Source organism: Chiloscyllium punctatum, chromosome 15 (assembly GCF_047496795.1).
Source record: "Chiloscyllium punctatum isolate Juve2018m chromosome 15, sChiPun1.3, whole genome shotgun sequence".
NCBI lineage: Eukaryota > Metazoa > Chordata > Chondrichthyes > Orectolobiformes > Hemiscylliidae > Chiloscyllium > Chiloscyllium punctatum.
The window spans coordinates 83,592,651-83,614,571 of record NC_092753.1 but is presented as its reverse complement, the minus strand read 5'-3'; the positions used below and the strand labels follow the sequence as shown (position 1 = coordinate 83,614,571).

The following is a 21,921-nucleotide window of genomic DNA, read 5'->3' as shown; positions in this document are numbered from 1 at the left end:
AAAGAAGACATCTGGGTAGACAGGGCTCCATCAGGCAGACACAGCATGGTTTCAGGAAGGGAAGCTCGTGTTTGACAAACTTGCTGGAGTTCTTTGACGATTTAACAAGCGTGGCAAATGGAGGGGAAGAGGTGGATGTTGTATACTTGGATTTCCAGAAGGCTTTCGATAAGGTGCCTCATGAAAGACTCTCCATAGGAATACATGAAGTTGCGGGGAATGTACTAGCTTGGATAGAGTGAACCAGTAGAAAGCAGAGAGTTGTGATAAATGGGCTTTCTTAGGTTGGATATCACTGGTGAGTGGGGTGCTGCAGGGGTCGGCGTTGGGCCCACAACTGTTCGTGATATATTTAAATGGTTTGGAAGAGGATACCAAGTTAACATATCCATGTTTGCTGATGACATTAAATTGACTGGAAAGGCAAACTGCAGAGGATGTGGAGGGTGTGTAGAGAGATTTAGATAGGTTAAGTGAGTGGGCAAGAATCTGGCACGTGGAGTACAGTATCGGTAAATGTGAGGTTGTCCACATTGAAAGTAAAAATAGTAAGTCAGTATCATTGAAATAGTGAAAGATTGCAGCATGCTGTTGTGCAGAGGGACTGAGGCGTGATCATACATGAATCGGTGAAACTTGGTTTACAAGTGCAACAGGTAATCAGGAAGGCAAATGGAATATTGGCTTTCATTGCGAGAGGGATTGAATTTAAGAGCAAGGGGATTCTGCTGCAATTGTACAAGGTGTTAGTGAGGCTGCACCTGGAGTAGTGTGTGCAGTTCTGGTCTCCTTATTTGAGGAAGGATATACTGGCTTTGGAGGCAGTGCTGAGGACGTTCACCAGGTTGATTCTGGAGATGAGGGCATTACCCTATGAGAAGAGTTTGAGCCGTCTGGGAATTTAGAAGATTGAGAGGGGATCTTATAGAAACATAGAACTGATGAAAGGGATAGGTAAGGTAGAGGTATGCAAGTTTTTTCCACTGGTGGGTGAGACTAGACCTAGGGGACATGGCCTTAAGATTAGGGGGCATAAATTTAGGACAGAGATGAGGAGGAACTGCTTTTCCCAAGGAGTAGTGAATCTATGGAATTCTCTGCCCAAGGAAGCAGTAGAGGCAGCTTCATTAAATATATTCAAGACACAGTTGAATGGGTTTTTGCATAATAGGGGAATTAAGGATTATGGGGATAATGCACGGAAGAGGAGCTGAGACAACGGATAGATCAGCCATGATTTTAATGAATGGTGTAGCAGGCCCGATGGGCCAAATGGCCTTTTCCTGCTTCTATTACTATGAAACTATGAATTAAAGCAAAGATGGCTATCAAGTGAACCATGGCAGGAACCTCAGGTACAAATTTGAAATAAGTTTTAAGGAATTCAACTTTAGTGGACTACAGATAAATCCTAATAGATCAGATTTTTAAAGTGTTCCTTTTAAACATAATCAGACCATTTTTTTTCATTTTGAAGGAATTTCTCAGAAGTCAATGTTTCACGCCTGACTGTGGAGGACAGATTTCAAAAATTGTTATCTTTAATTCAAAAGGTCTTGTGAAATGCGAGGTAAGGATTTTCTTAAGCAGATCTCCTTAGGCAAAGAAAGAAGTTATTTTTCACAATCATTGTGTTTCATTTTTTTTATTGTTTTCTCGAGGGAGGTAAACAACTAAGTTAGTTATTTGGGTCAAACAGGTAAGGGGCATAAAGCAGCTTTATGTTAAGGAGGCAGGAAGACTGAAACAGGCAGTTGTGAAGGTGGGATAAGTTGTGAGGGGAGTTGAAAGAGAAAAACAAAAGGAAATCAGTATAGTGCCCTTGGGACCAGTATCAGGGGAACTGTTTCATAAATTACCTCAGAAAGAGGATGGTTGCAAACTGTTTCTAAGCACCAGAAACAGCTAAAGCATCAAGCTTCTCTCAGGAGGGCTTACCACTCCCTAGGGGTGAGATGAGGGCTGGCATTATGACAGTCAGTTGACCATCATTCTTCATGAAGTGTGACTGGAATAGGATGTTGGAGAAGAGAGCACTGTATCCAGCCCAGTGCATGGATTAAGATGCAAGGATGCCATTGATTAATTTGAACAGTTTTCAGGGATTATTTTAAAGCATTCTTCAACCTACAAAGTTGCAGATAGATATGAGACTGCACGCACCCAAGAACACAATGAGGTCTAGCAGCAGATAGAATTTGGGAAGCAACCAAAGAAAAGATGTGTATCATCAGGCATGCCAGTGAGCATGTCAGGAAGATTCACCATGAAGGTATTGAAGGAAGACCTAATTATGAGAGATATCTTCATCTCTCCTGACCTTTACTTCCACACACCCTCTCAACAGTGGCTGGAGAACTTATAGTTCTGATAGATTTGATGCTTACCTAACTTTATTTTCCTGACATCCACTGGTCTTATTTGTCACAGACATCGTGGGACAACATTTAATATAAGCTGGGGATTCTTTCAAGTAACATTAGGGCACAAACAAAGCTCAGGCACACCTGTAGAATTACTTTTACTTGTGTAAAACATTTAGGTGCTTGGAGTACTTCTGGGTTCCTACCCCTCTTGGATTAGTTTCTGGAGCAGTCTTCTGTGGGTCAATTAATTTGCATTAGATCATGGAAGGATGAAGAGAAGGAGAGCTAGCTGACGATCCCATTGGGAGAGCACTGCTGAGAAAAGGAGATCTAGCGCAGCTTCAAAAGGGAGGCTGTCGCATCTCTTCAGTAAAACTTAATTATTTTGTTTGCCTTTCCATCTTGTTGAAGTGGATTGCTAATTCCAGTGACAGTCCAACTCTCTGACAAAGCCATCCTAATGATGTCATGTAACTCAATCTCCTGACCCCTCCCCATCCGACACACTTGCATGCACCAGTAAAATTCCACCCCAATTATATTTGACTGTTTGATCTACAGTGTTGTCTACTGGTGTCCAAAGCAGACAATGTTGTATTTTTAAGTTCATTTGAAATGGAATGTTGCTATTTATCTAGCAACTTATATATGAGCATTGGAGAATGTTTTGTTAGTGATCCTTTAACAGAAAAGGTGCACATTTATATCTTTATCCTGACTAAATGTATTTTTTTTCAGTTTGAGATTAAAATAACTAAAAGCAAAGACCCTGCAAAAACAGTTGTGAAGCAGAAATGTTCAAGGTAAAGATTTCTTTGTACCTGTCACAAGTAGCCACAAGCTTTTAAGTGTGATACCACAAATAGCTGTTTGAACTAGATACACATGGATTGTGCTACCTTTTGGTTTTCTTCTGGTCAGAGTAAAGGAAGCCCAGTTTGCATTTAAAACCAGATCCCTGTTAGTGATTAATTCTTGATATTAAAGAGCTAACTTTATCTGTTCACCTTAAGTTGCAAAAAGTTTTGAAATTTTTACATTTACATTTTTTGCATTTTATTTCTAAAGGTGACTTTTCACCGCTTGTCTAATTTCAATTTTGTGTTCAGCTGAAAAGTTTTGCTTAGCATAAATTGTTGCGGTCTTGTTGGAAGATTTTGAATGTTGGCTGAACTCCATTTTTGTATAAAGCATTGACATATTGCTGTTGCATTTTGGCTGTATTCTCCGTTTTTAATTTTGATAAGAGTTATTTACATTCATATTTTAAATTACATTTGCTTTACAGCAATATCTGGCACTTGCATAGTTAAATTTCTGTAAGTCAATCTTGCATCTGTTTCTCCTTAAGAAGGTAACCTCTCCAACACAGCCACAGTGTTTGTCATTATTGACGTACACAATGTCTCTCTTCCCCTTAAGGTGATTACACTTGTATTCATTGTTGCTCTTTCAGTCATCATTTCTGACCTGTTTCTCAGTTGCTGTGGTCATCTCCAAGTAGCAATTGTTCAAATAATATATATTTGCTACTGAGCCGATTAATATTTTTTGTAGTGCATTGAAATTGAAAATTAAAGAAGATCGTAAACAATCCCGAAAACAGTTGAAAAAAGAAGCTTCAAGGTACAACGCTGAAAAACAGATAAAAGAAAAGACTGAAAAAAATAGCAAAAACGATGAAACCAATTCTAAAACAGGTAAAAAGAAAAATGTTAATTCGTTATGATGATTCAAGACATAAGTATAAGATCATTGAAAGAGAAATGAAGAGAGATGTTAGAAAAATATTTTTTATTTTGATTAGTTACATTGTAGAACTTTTTGTTTAGATGTTTGTAAAGGAATAATAAAGTATCTAAGGAATGGAAGGTGAATGGAATTTGTTTAGTTGCTTTGGATGTAAAGCACACACTTAATGGGCCAAATGGCCGCTTTGTGCTGTAACATTATTTAGTTTTAGAAACTTATAAATAGATTTTTTTGACAGGCTCAATTACTAATGAACTTATTAGTCCATAGCCACAATGATGTCGATTTTGCTTTTGTTTTTCAAATTTACCCCATAAGGGTCAAATAGGATTTGACAATTCAATTTGGTTAAGCTTGATGAGCAGAGGAACAGGGGGCAACCTTTCAGCCTTGAATTTGCTCAATCATTCATTTGACTACTGCTGGCCTAAACTGAAGAAGGGAGTCAGGCAAGGAGAATTTAAACCATTTGACTTGCTTATACATCCGTACTGTTGGGAAAGGAATGTAGAGGTGAAGTCGCCTTGGTCTTACCAGACCATATTGCAGCTTTCTCATTAGAGAGAGGGAGAGAGAGAGAAGAGACAGGTAGTGGTTTAACCTGAGGGTCACCATGTCTCATGCGAGGGGAGAGGTTAGGAAGCAGAGTCCTTCATGCTGGTGTGGGAATTGAACCAGCTGAGCTAACTGAATGGACAGCTGGTTTGCGATACAGAGTAGGTTCAATCCCTGCACAGGCTGAGATTACCATGAAGGTCCCTCCTCCTCAAACTCTCCCATCGCCTGGGTCATGGTGACACACCACCTATTGTCTGTAATGAGAGAGCAGCCCTATGGTCCCCTGGGGCTATGGTGACTTTACCTAAAGGGATGTTGCTTTCAGTTGCTTGTATCACATTAATTATGGTTGAATGTGATTGGTGAACAATTATGCAAAAAATGTATTTCAGTGCTTTGGTATTATCTGCTTTTGCTGTACTGTCATTCACAATAGTTCATAGAGGACTTTTAAGGAAGCTTTCAAGTGCATATTGAATTTTCATTTTATAATGTGATGTCTGTATATACACAGGTCATTCATGGAATCCTCTAGGCGATCGAATGTTGCAGCTGATAACTGAGAACAAGGAACAGTTAAAAGCTGGGGTGCAGAATGTTTCAAATCTACTTCAAGAATTGCTTTCATTTCATGTTCTAAGTGAACAGGATTATGACATACTTTGTGCAGGTTCCTCCAAATCATGCCAGATTATGGGCCAACTTCTTGACCTCATTGTACAAAAGAATAACAGAATAAAAACCAGGGAATTCCTCTACACACTGAGCAAGTGCCAAGAGGTTGACAACAAGCTGTTAGATTGGATCAATTGGTTAAATGATGCAGGTAATGACAGTGCATCCAAATATGCACACAAGCTATGATGCAATGTTGTATGAAACAGAAAAGTGCCTGATGAATTAATTTAAGAATAATGGTGAAATAAGAAGGAACTGTACATGTGAGAAAAATGTACTGAATGCTAAAGCTGCATAAAAGTGAATTTGTATTCAATTTGATGTGATGTTTTCAATCAATGTGCTTAGGTAATAGTTCCTGTGTCATTGTTTAGAATTATTTGTTTTAAGCAGAACTTTTTCTGTAATTTAAGAAAGGTAAGAGTGTTTAATATATAAAGAATAACTTCTATACTTTATCATGTTGATTTTGAAGTATTGATTTAATTGTTTCCAGGCAGTGAAGCAGCTGAGCTGTTTCTGAGTCGTTACTCAAACTGCATAGAGCAGTTGGACTTGAACTCTCTACTAGAGTTGTTGGATGCATCGAAGATTGATCTCCCATTCTCTGATAGCACTAAAGAAATTGTAGAGCAGTTGAAACAGGAATCACCTACAAAAACCCGCAGTTTTATATGGATGTTGGAGGAAAAAAGAGAACAATTTCCATCCCTACACGTTCCGTTAGATGAATATTTTAATACAATGGGTATGTATTTAAGTAACGAGTATGTGTTTAAGCAGCTATCAAAGCTACTTACTAATGACTTTTCAAATTCTTCATAAAATTCCATTTTTAATCTGTAGATGATAATTGAAGATTATATGTAAAAATTGCTATTTCAGAAATTAGTTTTTGTGATACATTTTTAAGTTGAACATTTGAAGGCAGTGACATACAGTATTTTTGATTCCTTCCCAACACCTCTCTGCTAAAGGAGTTGTGACATTTGCAAGATTGGAAGTGGCTAAAGTAGATACTGAAAATGTAAAACAAACATAGTAAATGCTGGAGAAACCCAGCAGGTCTGGCATCATTTGTAGAGAGTAATAGTTAACATTTTCAGTCTGATGTGACATCTTCAGAACTGAAGAAGCCTTGTATTCTGTCCTTTAACTTTTGGATCAGAATCCATTCTCATGTAGCAGTTTCCTTTCTATGTGGAACTATTCATGATGAAGTTGTTTTACACATCAGCTCTTAGAACATAAGTGCGCGGAGCAGGAACAAGCAATTCACGTTCCTCAAGCCTACAGCATTTAATATGCCAATTGCTGATTTCAGGATTTGAGATTTAATTGAATTGCCATACTTTCAAAAAAAAAAGCAGTTTCCTTTTCAAAGATACAACAAATCTAATTCATGTTCTACTGGCTTATCTACGTCCAGAATCTGACCATTTGTGAACAAAATAGATAATAGCAAAAATTCTTCTGTTGTTTTTATAATTTGGAGACAAAGAAGTGAAGTTTTCTTTTATGAAATTGTGTGATACATAAAACTTTTAACCAACATGTATGTTGCTTTGTAAATTGTATAAGTTCTGTATTTTCTACATAGTTGCTGGACAAAATTTTATGTTTGGTTCCAATCATGGTATCACTTCACTTGATTAATTCCAGATCAATTACTTTTCTTCCTTCTATAGATGCTCCTTATACTGTACTAAAGAAACAGGAGAATGAAGAATTATCTGTAAGTTGTAGTTCCATTCTGCACAAACATTTAATTTATGATTGATTTCCATGTAAAAAATGAAATTTATCATTTGAATAATATTTGCTTCCCAGATCACTATAGCCTATTACTCCTGAGCACTACTGACCACCAAATATTGTGGTTTACCCCAATGTGGAATGATGTGTACACTTATGGTCAACTGTTTTTAGGAAATAGTGCAAGAAAGATAGCTGGACTAAAAATGTATACATCCAAGTTGAAAGGTGTGGCTTCACTAAACTGGAATGTTTACACTGAATCGAGAAGACATTGTATAATCCTTTGTATGAAAGCTGCATTTTTATATCATGACTTCAAAACTTTCCAAGGTGCTTCACAACCAATTAAGTACATGTAAAGCATACTCAATGCTGTTAAGGCATTGACCAATTTTTTTTTTCGCATACCACGGTGGTACAGTGGTTAGCACTGCTGCCTCACAGCGCCTGAGACCCGGGTTCAATTCCCACCTCAGGCGACTGTGTGGAGTTTGCACGTTCTCCCCGTGTCTGCGTGGGTTTCCTCCGGGTGCTCCGGTTTCCTCCCACAGTCCAAAGATGTGCAGGTCAGGTGAATTGGCCATGCTAAATTGCCCGTAGTGTTAGGTAAGGGGTAGATGTAGGGTATGGGTGGGTTACGCTTCGGCGGGGCGGTGTGGACTTGTTGGGCCGAAGGGCCTGTTTCCACACTGTAAGTAATCTAATCTCTAATCTAAAAAAGCGCATAAGTAGCAATAAAATAATAACCAGAGATTTTTTCTTTAGTGTCAGCCTGGGAATATATATTGACCAGGAAACTGGACGAAATCCCCGCTCCCCTTCAAATTTTACATGGGATTGTTTCCATCTAGCAAAGCAGTTCAATGGACTGTGAATTGTAAGGTGTCAGCCACATTGGAATAATGCATCATTCCCTCAAATAGTGCACGGAGATGTCATTCAGTACAAGTGGCTCAGTTTTGGTTGTGAGCTCGTGACTTTCTGAAACAAAGATGAGAAATATCACTGAGATAGGAGTGACACTCATTATGTCCGAAAGGATATGGATGAAATAGATATCAATAAACACAACATAACCATTGATGATTCAGGGTTTCTGGGGTTTCAGCTCAGAGGGAGGATGAGGAGGCAATTTAGATTTAATAACCTTGCAAACTGAAAGTGGAACGTTTAGTATGGATTACCAACAGAGACAGTGTATCAGCAAAGTAAATTAATACTGGAGAAAAGCTTCATTGCAAGAAATTAGATATTTGCTGTACATACCAACAAGATGAACTGCAATGATTTTTTTCAATATCCCCTTCTCTTCTTCTAAAATACCATTGGAAAACAAAGTCATGAAATAAAATGATAGGATGACATTTACGGATTCTTTCACATGCAGCAAGAGAGGCTAAACATTTCCCATTCATTCCATGGCTATAACCTACATTATAATGCATCCACTAAGAGCAGATCCCCAATGGGAAAGCAGTGGTGAGTGGTAATGTCGCTGGATTAATAATCCAGAGCCCCACGCTACTGTTCCGGAGACATGAGTTCAAATCCTACTGACTGGTGGTAAAATTTGAATTCAGTAAACTCTAACTGCTCTAATAATGACCAGGTAACCATTGTCAAACATGGTAAGATGGTTCACTAATGTCATTATCTACCCTGACTTGCATGTGACTCCAGACCCACAACAATGTTGACTCTTAAGTGCCCACTGAAATGGCCGAGAGAGCCAGTCAGTTCAAAGTGCTGGCCTGGCCAATGAGGTCCACATCCCATGAAAGAATAAAGAAAAAAAAGAACAGAAGGAAAATGGACATTTCCTATGTCCTCCAGTCATCCGAACCATCTAATTGATAAGGAACAAGGTGATACAGCAACATTCCAGTCAAAAATGAATTGCAAGGCATCACTCAATCATGCATGTTAAAAAAAGAGAGCCTTAGTCAGCACCTTCAGACAAAATGTGAAAATAAGAACAAATTATCTGCAGTACATTAATTAGTGCCACACATGCAGTTAGATTTTTCGTGGCTGCATTTTCCTTACTATCTTACTGAAATTTCAAATTCAAGCACAATCAAGTGAGTCTTCAGTGATAATTATAAGTCCATGCAGTTCTCTCCTTTCTTGAGGTTTTATTACACAATTGCAATTCCAACATCTAACTGAGGAATAGTTGAATTTTAAATCAAAAACATACAGAAAACATTGAGAGTTCGGTAATATTTTAACCCCTTATTAAAGAAGTTATGTTATACGTAAATGTAAAAAATTTTGCTTGAACCAGAAATAAAATACAGTAAAGTGTAATGGAAATGTATGTAATGGTCGGAAATGACCATTACCTGATTCATTGTATGTACTGATTGTTAATTGTTCTGATTTTTGTGCAGAATATTGGCCTTAGGAGTAAAATTAGAAACAGAAAAAAGAAACCAAAGGATTCCAAGGTTAGGTGTATTTTGATAATCAATTATTGTCTAACTTTCACTGGTTTGTTAATAGCATCATGTGATTTTTGTTGAGTCTTTCATCTTTGCTTTTGAGAAGTGGCCCCTGCATTTTATTGTGTTATCACTATTATTCTGACTTGTGGAAATCGGCAGTTATTCTGGCCTGATGCTTGCACAGTTTTATTCTGAAACTGTCTACTAGGAAGCAACTGAGTGAAGACTAGAACCACACTCTGGTTGTGTCTCTGATTTTTCTCTTAACATGTGAAGAACTACCATACCTATGCATTCATGCTTTGCAATGATATAGTTCCCACTGTAGTTTAGTAATTTCCCATAATTTGGACTATCTTATTGTTTCAAGACTGTAATAATATCCTGCATGTAGACATGTTTTTATATATTAAAAATTCCATTCTGGATGCTGATGTCTTGAAGACTTTAGCTCGTGCTGTTGAGAGCACTGACATCCCTTTGGCACCTCATTCTTATTTTTAGATATTTTCCAATCAACCGATTCAATGACATTATTACACACTTCTGGAGCAGGTGGGACTTGAACCGGAGCCTCCTGGTTCAAAGGGAGGGGTAATGTCACTGCACCACAAGAATCCTCTCTTTACATTTCTATGTTTGAACATTCACAGCTGTTTATTATTGAGAGCATTGACATCAAACCACATGAATGAACTTTTCCAGCAGGAGTAATGGGTGCCCAATATATATGGCATCACTGACTTTAAACCCCTCTTCTATAGTACTGAAAATATTTGTGGGATTCCGACAACTGTTTGGATTAATATCTTTCTAGTTATGTATGGCTGGGTAAATATTGACTACTACACCACTGAGCCATCACAGTTCTGCACCTTAACACAATTTGCTCTTTGTTAATTATGAGGACATCTTTTATAAGACATCGGAGCAGATGTAAGCCATTCAAACCATCAAATTTGCTCTGCCAGTTTTGATGGCTAATCTGATGATCCTAATCTCTGCTATCTGCCTTTTTCCAATAACCCTTGATTCTCTCACTGATTCATAATCTATCTCAGCTTTGAATGTACTTAACAACCCAGCGTCGACAGCCCTCTGCAATAAAGAGTTCCACAGATTCACTACCCTCTGAGAAAAGAAATTCCTTCTCATCTCTGTCTCAAATGTGTCACTCCTTACTGTAGGATTATGCCGTCTGGCACAAAGGAAACAACCTTTTTGCATCTACCCTGTCAAGAACCCTAAGAATCTTGTATGTTTCAATAAGGTTGCCTCTCATTCTTCTAAATAACAGTAAGTAAAGGACCACCCTGCTCTACATCTCGTCATAAGACAGTCCTCCATTCCTGCTGTCAGCCTTGTGAGTCTTCTCTGGGCTTTAATGTCAGTATTTCTTTCCTTTGGATAAGGGGCCAAAACTGATATTGGAATTCCATTGTGGTCTGAGTGGTGCGTTGTATAGTTGTAACAAAACCTTCCTACTCCATTCCCTTTGCAATAATGGCCAACGTTCCATTTGCCTTCCCTATTGCTTGCTGAACATGGATGCGAGCTTCTGTGATTTCTAGATGAGGGCTCCCAAATCCAACCTGTTCTATAGCTTACTGATATTTTTCTCTGTTTAAATAATATTCCACTCCTCTATATTCCCTGGCAAGTGCATAAACTTTCATTTTCCATTTGCTAGTGTTTATTCAATCTGTCTATATCGTTCTGCAGACATTTTGTCATCCTCATAGAATAAAGAACAGTACAGCGCAGAACTGGCCCTTTGGCCCTCAATGTTGCGCTGATCTGTGAACTAATCTAAGCCCATCCCCCTACACTATCCCATCATCATCCATATGCTTATCCAAGGATTGTTTAAATCTCCCTAATGTGGCTGAGTTAACTACATTGATAGGCAGGGCATTCCACACCCTTACCACTGTCTGAGTAAAGAACCTGCCTCTGACATCTGTCTTAAATCTATCACTCCTTAATTTGTAGCTTTGCCCCATCATATAAGCTGGCGTCATCATTCTAGAAAAAAGATTTTTGCTATTTACCTGATCCTCTGATCATCTTACATGTCTCTATCAAATCTCCTCTTAGCCGCCTTCTTTCGAATGAGAACAGACCCAAGTCTCTCTGTCTTCCCTCATAAGAACTTCCCTCCAGACCAGGCAACATCATGGTAAATCTCATCTGCACCTTTTCCAATGCTTCCACATCCTTCCTTTAATGGGGCGACCAGAACTGTACACAATATACCAAGTGCGGCCACGCTAGTGTTCTTGTATAGTTGCAGCATGACATTACGGCTCTGGAACTCAATCCCTCTACCAATAAAACCGAAATCACCATATGCCTTCTAAACGGCATTATCAGTCTGGATGGCAACTTTCAGGGATCTATATACATGGGCTCCAAGATCCCTCTGCACATCCACACTACCAAGAATCTTTCCATTGACCCAGTATTCTGCTTTCCTGTTATTCTTCCCAAAGTGAATCACCTCTCATTTATCTGCATTGAACTCCATTTGCCACCTCTCAGCCAAATTCTGCAGTTTATCTAAATCCCCCTGCAACATTCTTCCACACTGTCCACTACTCCACCGACTTCAGTGTCATCTGCAAGCTGACTAACCCATCCACCTATGCCTGTGTCCAATCATTTATAAAACTGATAAATAGCAGTGATCTCAAAGCAGATCCTTGTGGCACATCACTAATATCCAGACTCTAGGCTGAATATTTTCCATCAACCACCACTCGCTGCCTTACTACAAAATGCCAGTTTCTAATCCAAACTGCTAAATCACCCTCAATCCCATGTCTCTGCATTTTGTCCAACAGCCTACCATGTGGAACCTTATCAAAGGCTTTACTGAAGTCCATGTACACCTCGTCAACTGCCCTATCCTCATCCACATGCTTGGTCACCTTCTCAAAAACCTCAATGAGGTTTGTGAGACATGACCTGTCCTTGACAAAACCATGTTGACTATCTGCAATCAAATTGTTGCTTGCTGGTTGATTATAAATTCTATCTCTTATAATCCTTTCCAAAATTTTTCTGACAATGGATGTAAGGCTCACTGGTCTATAATTACCTGAGTCATCTCTACTGCCCTTTTTGAACAAGGGCACAACACTTACAATCCTCCAGTTCTGTGGTACTAACTCTGTAGACAATGATGACTCAAAGATCAAGACCGAAAGCTCCAACAACTCCTCTCTAGCTTCCCAGAGAATCCTCTGATAAATCCCATCCAGCCCAGGGGACTTGTCTACTTTCACTCCTTCTAGAATCGATAACGCCTCCTCCTTACTAATGTCAATCCTTTCTAATCTAATGTCCCATATCACATTCTTCTCCTCAACAATATTCTCCTTTTCCTGATTGAAAACAGATGAGAAATATTCATTTAGCACCTCAAGGTCCACACACAACTTTCCATTTCTGTATTTGACAGGCCCTATTCCTATCCTAGTTATCCTTTTATTCCTCACAGAAAGCTTTAGGGTTCTCCTTTATTCTACCTGCTAAACACTGCTCATGTCCTCTCCTTGCTCCTCTTAACTCTCTCTCTAAATCCTTCCTAGTTAATCTGTACCTTTCCATCGCCTCATCTGAACTATCTCGTCTCAATGTCACGTACGCTTCCTTCTTCCGCTTAACAAGGGATGCATTTTCTTTGGTAAACCACGGTTCGCTTACCTTATCACTTCTTCCCTGCCTGACAGGGACATACCTATCAAGGACATGCAATATCTGCTCCTTAAACCAGCTCCACGTTTCGAATGTCTCCATCCCCTGTATTTTGCTACCCTATTCTATGCATCCTAAATCTTGCCTAATTGCATTATTATTGCCCTTCCCCCATCTATAGCTCTTGCCCTGTGGCATGTACCTATCCTTTTCCATCGATAAACCAAACATAACCAAATTATGGTCACTCTCTCCAAAGTGCTCACCTACCACTAAATCAAACACTTGGCCTGGTTCATTACCAAGCACTAGATCCAGTGTGGCCTCCCCGCTTGTCGGCTCTTCAACATACTGTGTCAGGAAACCTTCCTGCCCATATTGAACAAAAACTGATCCATCTGACATAGCAGAGTTACAGCATTTCCAGTCAATGTTGGGGAAGTTAAAGTCCCCCCCATAATGACCACCCTGTTCCTTTCACTTCTACCCAGAATCGTTTTGCCAATCCTTTTTTCCATATCCCTGGAACTCTGCAGAGGCCTCTTAAAAAAAACCGCCACACAGTGTGACCTCTCTTCTGTTTCTAACCTCAGCCCATACCATCTCAGTAGATGAGTCCTCATCAAAAATTATTTCAGCCATCGTTATACTGTCTTTGACTAACACGGCCACACTTCCCCTTCTCTTACCGCCTTACCTGTTCTTAATGAAAGACCTAAACCCTGGAACCTCCAGCATCCATTCCTGACGCTACTCTATCTATGTCTCTGAAATAGCCACCACATCAAAGTCCCAGGTATCTATCCATGCTGCAAGCTCACCTACCTTATTCTGGATACTTCTGGCGTTGAAGGAGACACACTTCCCCTCATCACTTGCTGTACCGTCTATTTTTGCTTTAGCCACATACTTCATGATAGTACCTTCACTTTTCAGTTCCAAATCATTAATATATATATATAGAAAATAACTGTAGGCCCAACATTGATTACTGTGGCACTCCACTAATTGCAGTTCTGAAATGTCCCTCTTTTACTAACTCTGTTTTCTCTTATTCAGCCAATCCTCTATCCATGCTAATGTATTACCTCTAACACTATGGACTGTTATTAATTCGCCTAATGTGTGATACATTATTAAAAGCCTTCTGAATATCCAAATTTATTATATCCAGGGTTTCTACTTCATCTATCCTGCTTGTTAGCTCCTCAGAGAATTCTATTAATCTGTCAGGCATGACCTACCCTTCATGAAGCCATGCTGATTCTGTTTGATCATGCTATGAAATTCTAAATGCTCTGTTATTACATCCTTTGTCATAGACTTAAATATTTTCCCAATAAATGGCATTAAGCAGCTGGCATATAATTACCTTTTTTGTCTCCTTTTTTTAAAGTAAATGTGTTATTACTGGCAGTTTTCCAATCCTCTGAGACTTTACCAGAATCTAAGGATTCCTGAAAGATTACTACCAAATACATCCACTGTCTCTGTACATACTTCATTTAATATCCCAGATCTCAAGGATTTATTGGTCATTAGTCCCCATTAATTTCCCGAGCATTTCTTCTCTAGTAATATTGTATTTATTTCCTGCCCTCTCTTTGCCCAGTGATAGTCATCACCTTTCAAATTGAAATGCTCCATCCACTGGCATTTTCTGGTACTTGCGAGAAGCAGCTTTTAATCTGTTGCCAGATTACAAAATGCAGTATTCCATGTGAAATCCATGGGAGCTCACTTGCTCCCAGGTAAACAACAGAACTGCAGATGCTAAAGTCCTTGCAAAAACCATAAAATTCAAAGTTACGACATAAAACACAGATAGAGTCATAGAGTTGTAGAGCACGGAAACAGACGCTTCGGTCTAACTCTTCCATGCTGCCCAACCCAATCTAGTCCCACCTGCCAGCACCCGGCCCATATCCATCCAAACCCTTCCTATTCATATACCCATCCAGATGCCTTTTAAATGTTGCAATTGTACTAGCCTCCACCACTTCCTCTGGCAGCTCATTTCATACACGTACCACACGGTGCGTGAAAAAGTTGCCCATTAGGTCTCTTTTATATCTTTCCCCTCTCACCCTAAACCTATAGAATATATAACAAATACAATACAGTGCAGACAGGCTTTTCGGTCCTCGATGTTGCGCCGACCTGTGAACTAATCTCAACCCATCCCCCTACACTATCCCATCATCACCCATGTGCTTATCTGAGGATTGTTTAATCTCCCCAATGTGGCTGAGTTAACTACATTGACAGGCAGGGCATTCCACGCCCTTACCACTCGTGAGTAAAGAACCTTCCTCTGACATCTGTCTTAAATCTGTCACCTCTCAATTTGTAGTTATGCCCCCTCATACAAGCTGACGTTATCATCCTAGAAAAAAGACTTTCACTATCTACTGTATCTAATCCGCTGATCATCTTGTATGTCTCTATCAAATCCCCTCTTAGCCTTCTTCTTTCCAATGAGAACAGACCCAGGTCTCTCAGCCTTTCCTCATAAGAGCTTTCCCCCAGACCAGGCAACATTCTGGTAAATCTCCTCTGCACCTTTTCCAATGCTTCCATATCCTTCCTGTAATGGAGCGATTAGAATTGTAAACAATATTCCAAGTGTGGCCACGCTAGCATTTTGTATAGTTGCAGCATGACATTATGGCTCTGGAACTCAATCTCTCTACCAATAAAACTTAGCACACCGTATGCCTTCTTAACAGCACTATCAACCTGGATGGCAACTTTCAGGGATGTATGTACATGGACTCCAAGATCCTTCTGCACATCCACACTGCCAAGAATCTTTCCATTGACCCAGTATTCTGCCTTCCTGTTATTCTACCCAAAGTGAATCACCTCACATTTATCTGCATTGATCTCTATTTGCCACCTCTCCGCCCAATTCTGCAGTTTATCCAAGTGCACCACTTGGTCCAGATAACTCCAAATTTATTGCACTTAATTTCAGCCCTTCTGCTGATAGATGTCAGATAAGCAGTGTGAGTTTTTGGAAACAATGGTAGGGTCATCGAACATGATGTAGAATCTGATTTGAGATGATGTTGGCAAGAAGAAAGTTGTAGATGGGAAATGGAGAGGGACTCGGATAGATATTTGGGAAGTACCAGAGGTAATAGTGCTGGAATGTGGAAGGGAGACATAACAGGTAATTCTCTGACTATGATTAGATAAGATTTAGAACCAGGCAAGTGAAGTCTTACCTGGCTGAATGACAGTTGAATGGCATTGGAAAAGAATGGTATAGTTATCCATGTTATAATCTGCAGACACATCCAGGAATGCCAGGAAAGGATAGTTTACTTTTGTCTCAATCACTGAAGATATAATTTGTTATTCTGTTAAGAGCCAGTTTACTTCATTAGTGGTATGGAAACCAGATCAGAGAGATACAGATATAAAGTTCCAAAAAGATGAACGTGGATTTCAGAGGCAACAATGTGTTGAAGGGATTTGGAGAGAAAAGGGAGATAGTTTGCAAGGGTGAAGGAGTGGATGGCGATAGATTTGAGGGCGCGGGAGCAGGACTTAAAAAGAAATTGAACCGTTAATAGTGTCAGTTATAAATGAGAACTGAATGACCTGTAATTTATTGGAAAGAGGGTCAAAAAAGGAGTAAGATCTCATGGACAGGCTCAGTTGTATGTCACATCTGATTAAGTCCCAGTCTCTTGGATTTAAGGAAGTGAAGTTGAGGGTCAGAATCTGGAACACAGTAAGAGTGAGCAAGAATATAATGGTTTTAATACTACAGTAAGTTTGAGATGACTGGAGGTCAAAGGTAGATAATTCAGATTTTGCAAGTGCAATTGTAAGAAAATTAAGTCTTTTCAGGGGTAACTCAAAATAGTGTGTATACAGGAAAGGGGGGTGTTGATGAAGAGCAATGCAAGAGTCTTAAAAACACCTAAAGATGAGATTGAGTAACTGCTGTTGTAATGTTTTCGGTGGAATAATTTGGAAAAGACTCAAACCAAGATGTTTTTTGTGTATCAAAATGCTGGGAATGGGTGAAAGAGAAATGGAGATTGCTGCGGTTCTGAGCTAGTCCTGTTGTTTTGTGGACTAATGTACAGGCCTTGGTGAGGCCACACCTAGAATATTGTGTGCAGTTTTGGTCTCCTTTTCTGAGGAAGGATGGTATTGCTCACAAGGGAGTGCAGCAAAGGTTTACCAGGCTGATTCTGGGGATGGCGAGACTGATGCATGAGGAGAGATTAACTAGGATAAGATTGTTTTCGCTGGAGTTCAGATGTATGTGAGAGGGGGATCTCATACAGACTTAAAATATTGTAACAGGACTAAATATCATGGATGCTGGGAGGATGTTCCCGTTGGTGGGTGTGTCCAGAATCAAGGGTCACAGTTTGAGAATTAGGGTAAACATTTAAGACAGAGATGAGACATTTCTTCACCCAAAAAATGGTGAACCTGTAGAATTCATCACCACAGGAAGTAGTTGATACCAAGATATTGAATGTATTCAAGAAGTGGCTAGATAGAGCACTAGAGGTGAATGGGATCCAAGGTTATGGGGGGAATGCAGGATGAGGCTATTGAGTTGGATGATCAGCCATGATTGTGACAAATGGCGGAGGAGGCTCGAAGGGCTGAATGGCCTTCTCCTGCTCCTATCTTCTACGTTTTCAAACTGATCTGCTTTCATGACAAGATTTATGATATTATGATGCTTTCTGCCTAATATTCCATGAGAGAAAATTCCCATCAAAGATTCTTTAGGATTACGGAAACGATTAATATCCAAACTGTTCCACCCAGCCTTAAGCCATAATGAAACAAGATTACAAATATTCTTTTTGCTGTGTTTTTCATAACTGTGCAGACTCCAAACTTGTGTTTTTATTCACACTTAATTTTGCTTCTCAGCCTTTTCTCCTTCTGTCTGGGTCAGTCAGAACTGGAGCCCGTGAGGAGGATGATGATGAAATATTCTCCGATGATGGCATCCTGTAAGTATTCCCAGTAAAACAGCACACCTGCAAGTAAGAATAACAAAAATATGTTGCCAAAGTGCTTTGTCTTGCAGTAATTTGGATAGTTTCAGAAATGCCAATTTTCAAATGGCCACATCAGTATACAATACAGGCAAGTAAACTAATTGGCGAAATGCTGCCAAGCAGAAAGCAAAGCTCCCAGGAATTCAGAAAAAGGTGTAAGGCTTGAAAATAATTCTGTTTGTTTGCAAAGAACAGTAGAAAACTTAAATGTTTCAAGCTCAAATGACTGCCTTAATTTGATTGTTAGAGTGACTATTAGCATATTTAGGATTGTTCAGCAAGTCCTTCACTTTGGCAGAATCACATCGAGCAATTAAATTTTGTTTTGGGTTTATACCTGCAAGCTAGTTGTGTATGGTCTATACTCTGTCACTATGATAGAATCAATAGCTTTGGCCAATCCGTCAATAATTGGGAGGTAGCCCATGACCCTTTTTTGCATTACCCTGGAGCTTGGGGAGTCTATTCTGCCCCATTGCATTCTTTTTGGCAATGCATCAGCTAATCAGTCGGCTTTCAAAACTGATCAGCGCCCTTTTCTCTTTTGATATAATTCTCATTTGAAATTTGGATTTCTTGACTTTGTCATGATGAATGCAAGATGGAAGATTTTGGTGACATGTCTCTCTTTTAAGCAATATTCATGTACAGTACTACTAAGTAAGAGAATAAGCTTAAGAGGAATATTGCTCCTCTGAGGTGTTACTGAAAGTTTGAGGGAGTATCACCGAAGCATGCTTTATCTAAAGACAGGTGTCACGTATCAACACTAAGCATTAAAATGTAAAGAAATATTTAGCTTTAAAAAAGCTGTAGCTTATAAATGGAATTAAATGGAAATGAATGAGTCTGATGTACTCCAATAAAATGAAGCAGTAAGGAAGTTCTGTTTTCTGACAATATAGATATACAGTTATTTAGGCAGCTTTTCATTGGTGTTGATAGTAATATCATATTTGTGGCTTCACTTGAAGCTAAATTCCAGGAATTTTTAATTTTAAAAGAATTGTCACTTCTTTGATACCCTGAATTACTTGGCTTTCTTTAACCAAATAAGGCAGAAATAATGATGAAAATGGTTATTTAACTACTTGAGAAGGAATATGTGAATCTCCAAACAATTCTATTGAACCCTGCAGCAATATATAGATCCTCTGTTAACTTTATATGAAAATTATATTATTTCCCTGAAGTATTGCTTTTGTTGATTTCCTGCCAAAATAATAACTTTCAACTCAAGTACTGAAGTTAACTAACACGTTTCTGATAAATATGTGAACTTTCGTGAGCATGCTAAATTGTAATAAAATTGTTAACCTGCTCCTAACATCATCATTCTCTGAAATTTTTTATAATATGCCTGACTATTTTGTGTCCATTGTAATTAAACTTTAATGGTGCACAATCAAGATTTGTTTCCTGCCCCACCCACCCTTCCTCACATACCAAGGTTCCTAGTGAACTTTCTAGTCCCTGATATAAGTGGGTGGGATTTATGTGTGAACCTTGTGAGTGAGTTGGCAGCCATATTTCTTACCTGGTAGAAATTGATAGTAGAAATTGATTGCCTTTCCCTAACCAGATGGCCCTGGAGTCAGTCTTAACAAATGCTAAATGTCCCAGCTTAGAGTCATAGAGATCAACTAGGAGAAAGTGAGGGCATTCCTGAAGAAGGGCTTATGCCCGAAACATCGATTCTCCTGCTCCTCGGATGTTGCCTCGCCTGCTGTGTTTTTCCAGCACCACACTTCTCAACAACTAGAGTCATAGAGATGTAGACCACGGAAACAGACCCTTCAGTCCAACTCGTCCATGCTGACCAGATATCCCAACCCAATCTAGTCCCACCTGCCTGCACCTGGCCCATATCCCTCCAAACCCTTGCTATGCATATACCCATTCAGATGCCTTTTAAGTGTTGCAATTGTACTAGCCTCCACCACTTGCTCTGGCAGCTCATTCCATACACGTACCACCCTCTGTGTGAAAAAGATGCCTGTTAGGTATCTTTTATATCTTTCCCTTCTCACCCTAAACCGATGCCCTCTAGCTCTGGACTTCCCCACCCCAGGAAAAAAAAGCTTTGTCTATTTATCCTATCATGCCCCTCATGATTTTATAAACCTCTATAAGGTCACCCCTCAGCCTCCAATGCTCCAGGGAAAACAGCCCCAGCCTATTCAACTTCTCCCTATAGCTCAAATTCTCCATTCCTGGCACCATTTTGAGTCACTGAACCATTATCTTTCCTGGTCTGAGAATCAGACCCTGTCATGCTACTGGACATCTAACCACATGGCAGGGTAGGTTTGTCTTTTTATAAAGAGTTTGTTTTTACTGCTGTAAATAAATCATTTGTTGTGATTAAACTTAATTAGTATTTTGGTACCAAAAATCCCTCATGATGCGGTACTGTATGTGAATGTTTTATCAATATTCCCACATGCTGTGATTTTCTGGAATTCTGTAGTATTTCAGAAATAATTTCTGCAGCAAGAAGAACATATACTGTGAATCAGATTTGTTCCTGATTGGAGGTGTTCCAATTTCAGTAAATAGTTCAAATGAATTATTGACTTTTTAATTAAATTAAACATTTAAAGTTGTTTGAAAATAGCTTGTTGAGCTCCATGCATTAAGATCAGTAAACTTCATTATTTGATTGGGGGAAAAAAGGAAGATGGTAAGATGGTTTAATGATTTTTTGTCTTTGTCAGCCCATTGGAATAACACCTTATTTATTGCACCACCTTTATTGGATTACATCAGATCCTTATTTCCCTTTAATTCCACAAGATATTGGAGCAAAATTAGGCCATTTGGTCCATCATGTCTGATCTGCCATTCAGTCATGCCTGACATTTTCTCGACCCCATTCTCCTGCCTTGTAATCCTTGATCTCCCCTAACTGTTATGGTTGGAATCGTATCTGGCACACATGAAGATGGTTGCGGGTTTTGGAGGTTAATCACCTCAGCTCCAGGACATCTCTGTAGGAGTTCCTCAGGGTGGTGTCATAGGCCCAACCATCTTCAGCTGCTTCATCAATGATCTTCCATCTATCATAAGGTGAGTGGGGATGTTCGCCAATGATTGCATCATGTTCAGCGCCAGTCCTGACTCCTCAGATACTGAAGCGGTCCATGTTCAAATGCAATGCGATCTGAACAATATATAGACTTGGGCTCACAAATGGCAAGTAACATTCACACCATACAAATGCGAAGCAATGACAATAACAAACAATATAACCACTGCACCTTGATATTCAATGATGTTCCCAATTACTGACAACAGTATCAACGTCCTTGGGGGTAACAATGACCAGAAACTCAAATGGACTCTCCACATAAATGCAGTAGCTATGGCAGCAAGTCAGAAGCTAGGAATACTGTGGTGAGTAACTCCCCTCCTGACTTCCTCTAGCCTGTCCATAAATCAGGAGTTTGATGGAATATTCCACATTGGTAAGTAGAGTTAGATTACATGGGATCTAGGGAGAACTTTCCAATTGGATACAGAGGGTAGTGGTAGAGGATCATTGCTGAGATTAGAGGCATGTGACCAGCAGTGTGCAAAAGGAATTGGTACACGGTCCACTGTTGTTCGTCATTTCTG

At 39.4% G+C, this 21,921-nt stretch overlaps 1 protein-coding gene across 2 annotated transcripts in view; it reads left to right on the top strand.

Annotated features, from left to right (window-relative positions):
- Nucleotides 1-21,921, top strand: part of ttc3 (tetratricopeptide repeat domain 3) — a 129,326-nt gene that overhangs the window by 72,112 nt on the left and 35,293 nt on the right. For both annotated transcript variants that reach the window (XM_072585683.1, XM_072585682.1), the window contains exons 21-28: nt 1,478-1,570; nt 3,105-3,169; nt 3,924-4,066; nt 5,191-5,502; nt 5,851-6,102; nt 7,043-7,089; nt 9,506-9,562; nt 18,173-18,255. In XM_072585683.1, the coding sequence (XP_072441784.1) occupies nt 1,478-1,570; nt 3,105-3,169; nt 3,924-4,066; nt 5,191-5,502; nt 5,851-6,102; nt 7,043-7,089; nt 9,506-9,562; nt 18,173-18,255 (1,052 nt within the window). The remainder of the gene's footprint in view (nt 1-1,477; nt 1,571-3,104; nt 3,170-3,923; nt 4,067-5,190; nt 5,503-5,850; nt 6,103-7,042; nt 7,090-9,505; nt 9,563-18,172; nt 18,256-21,921) is intronic.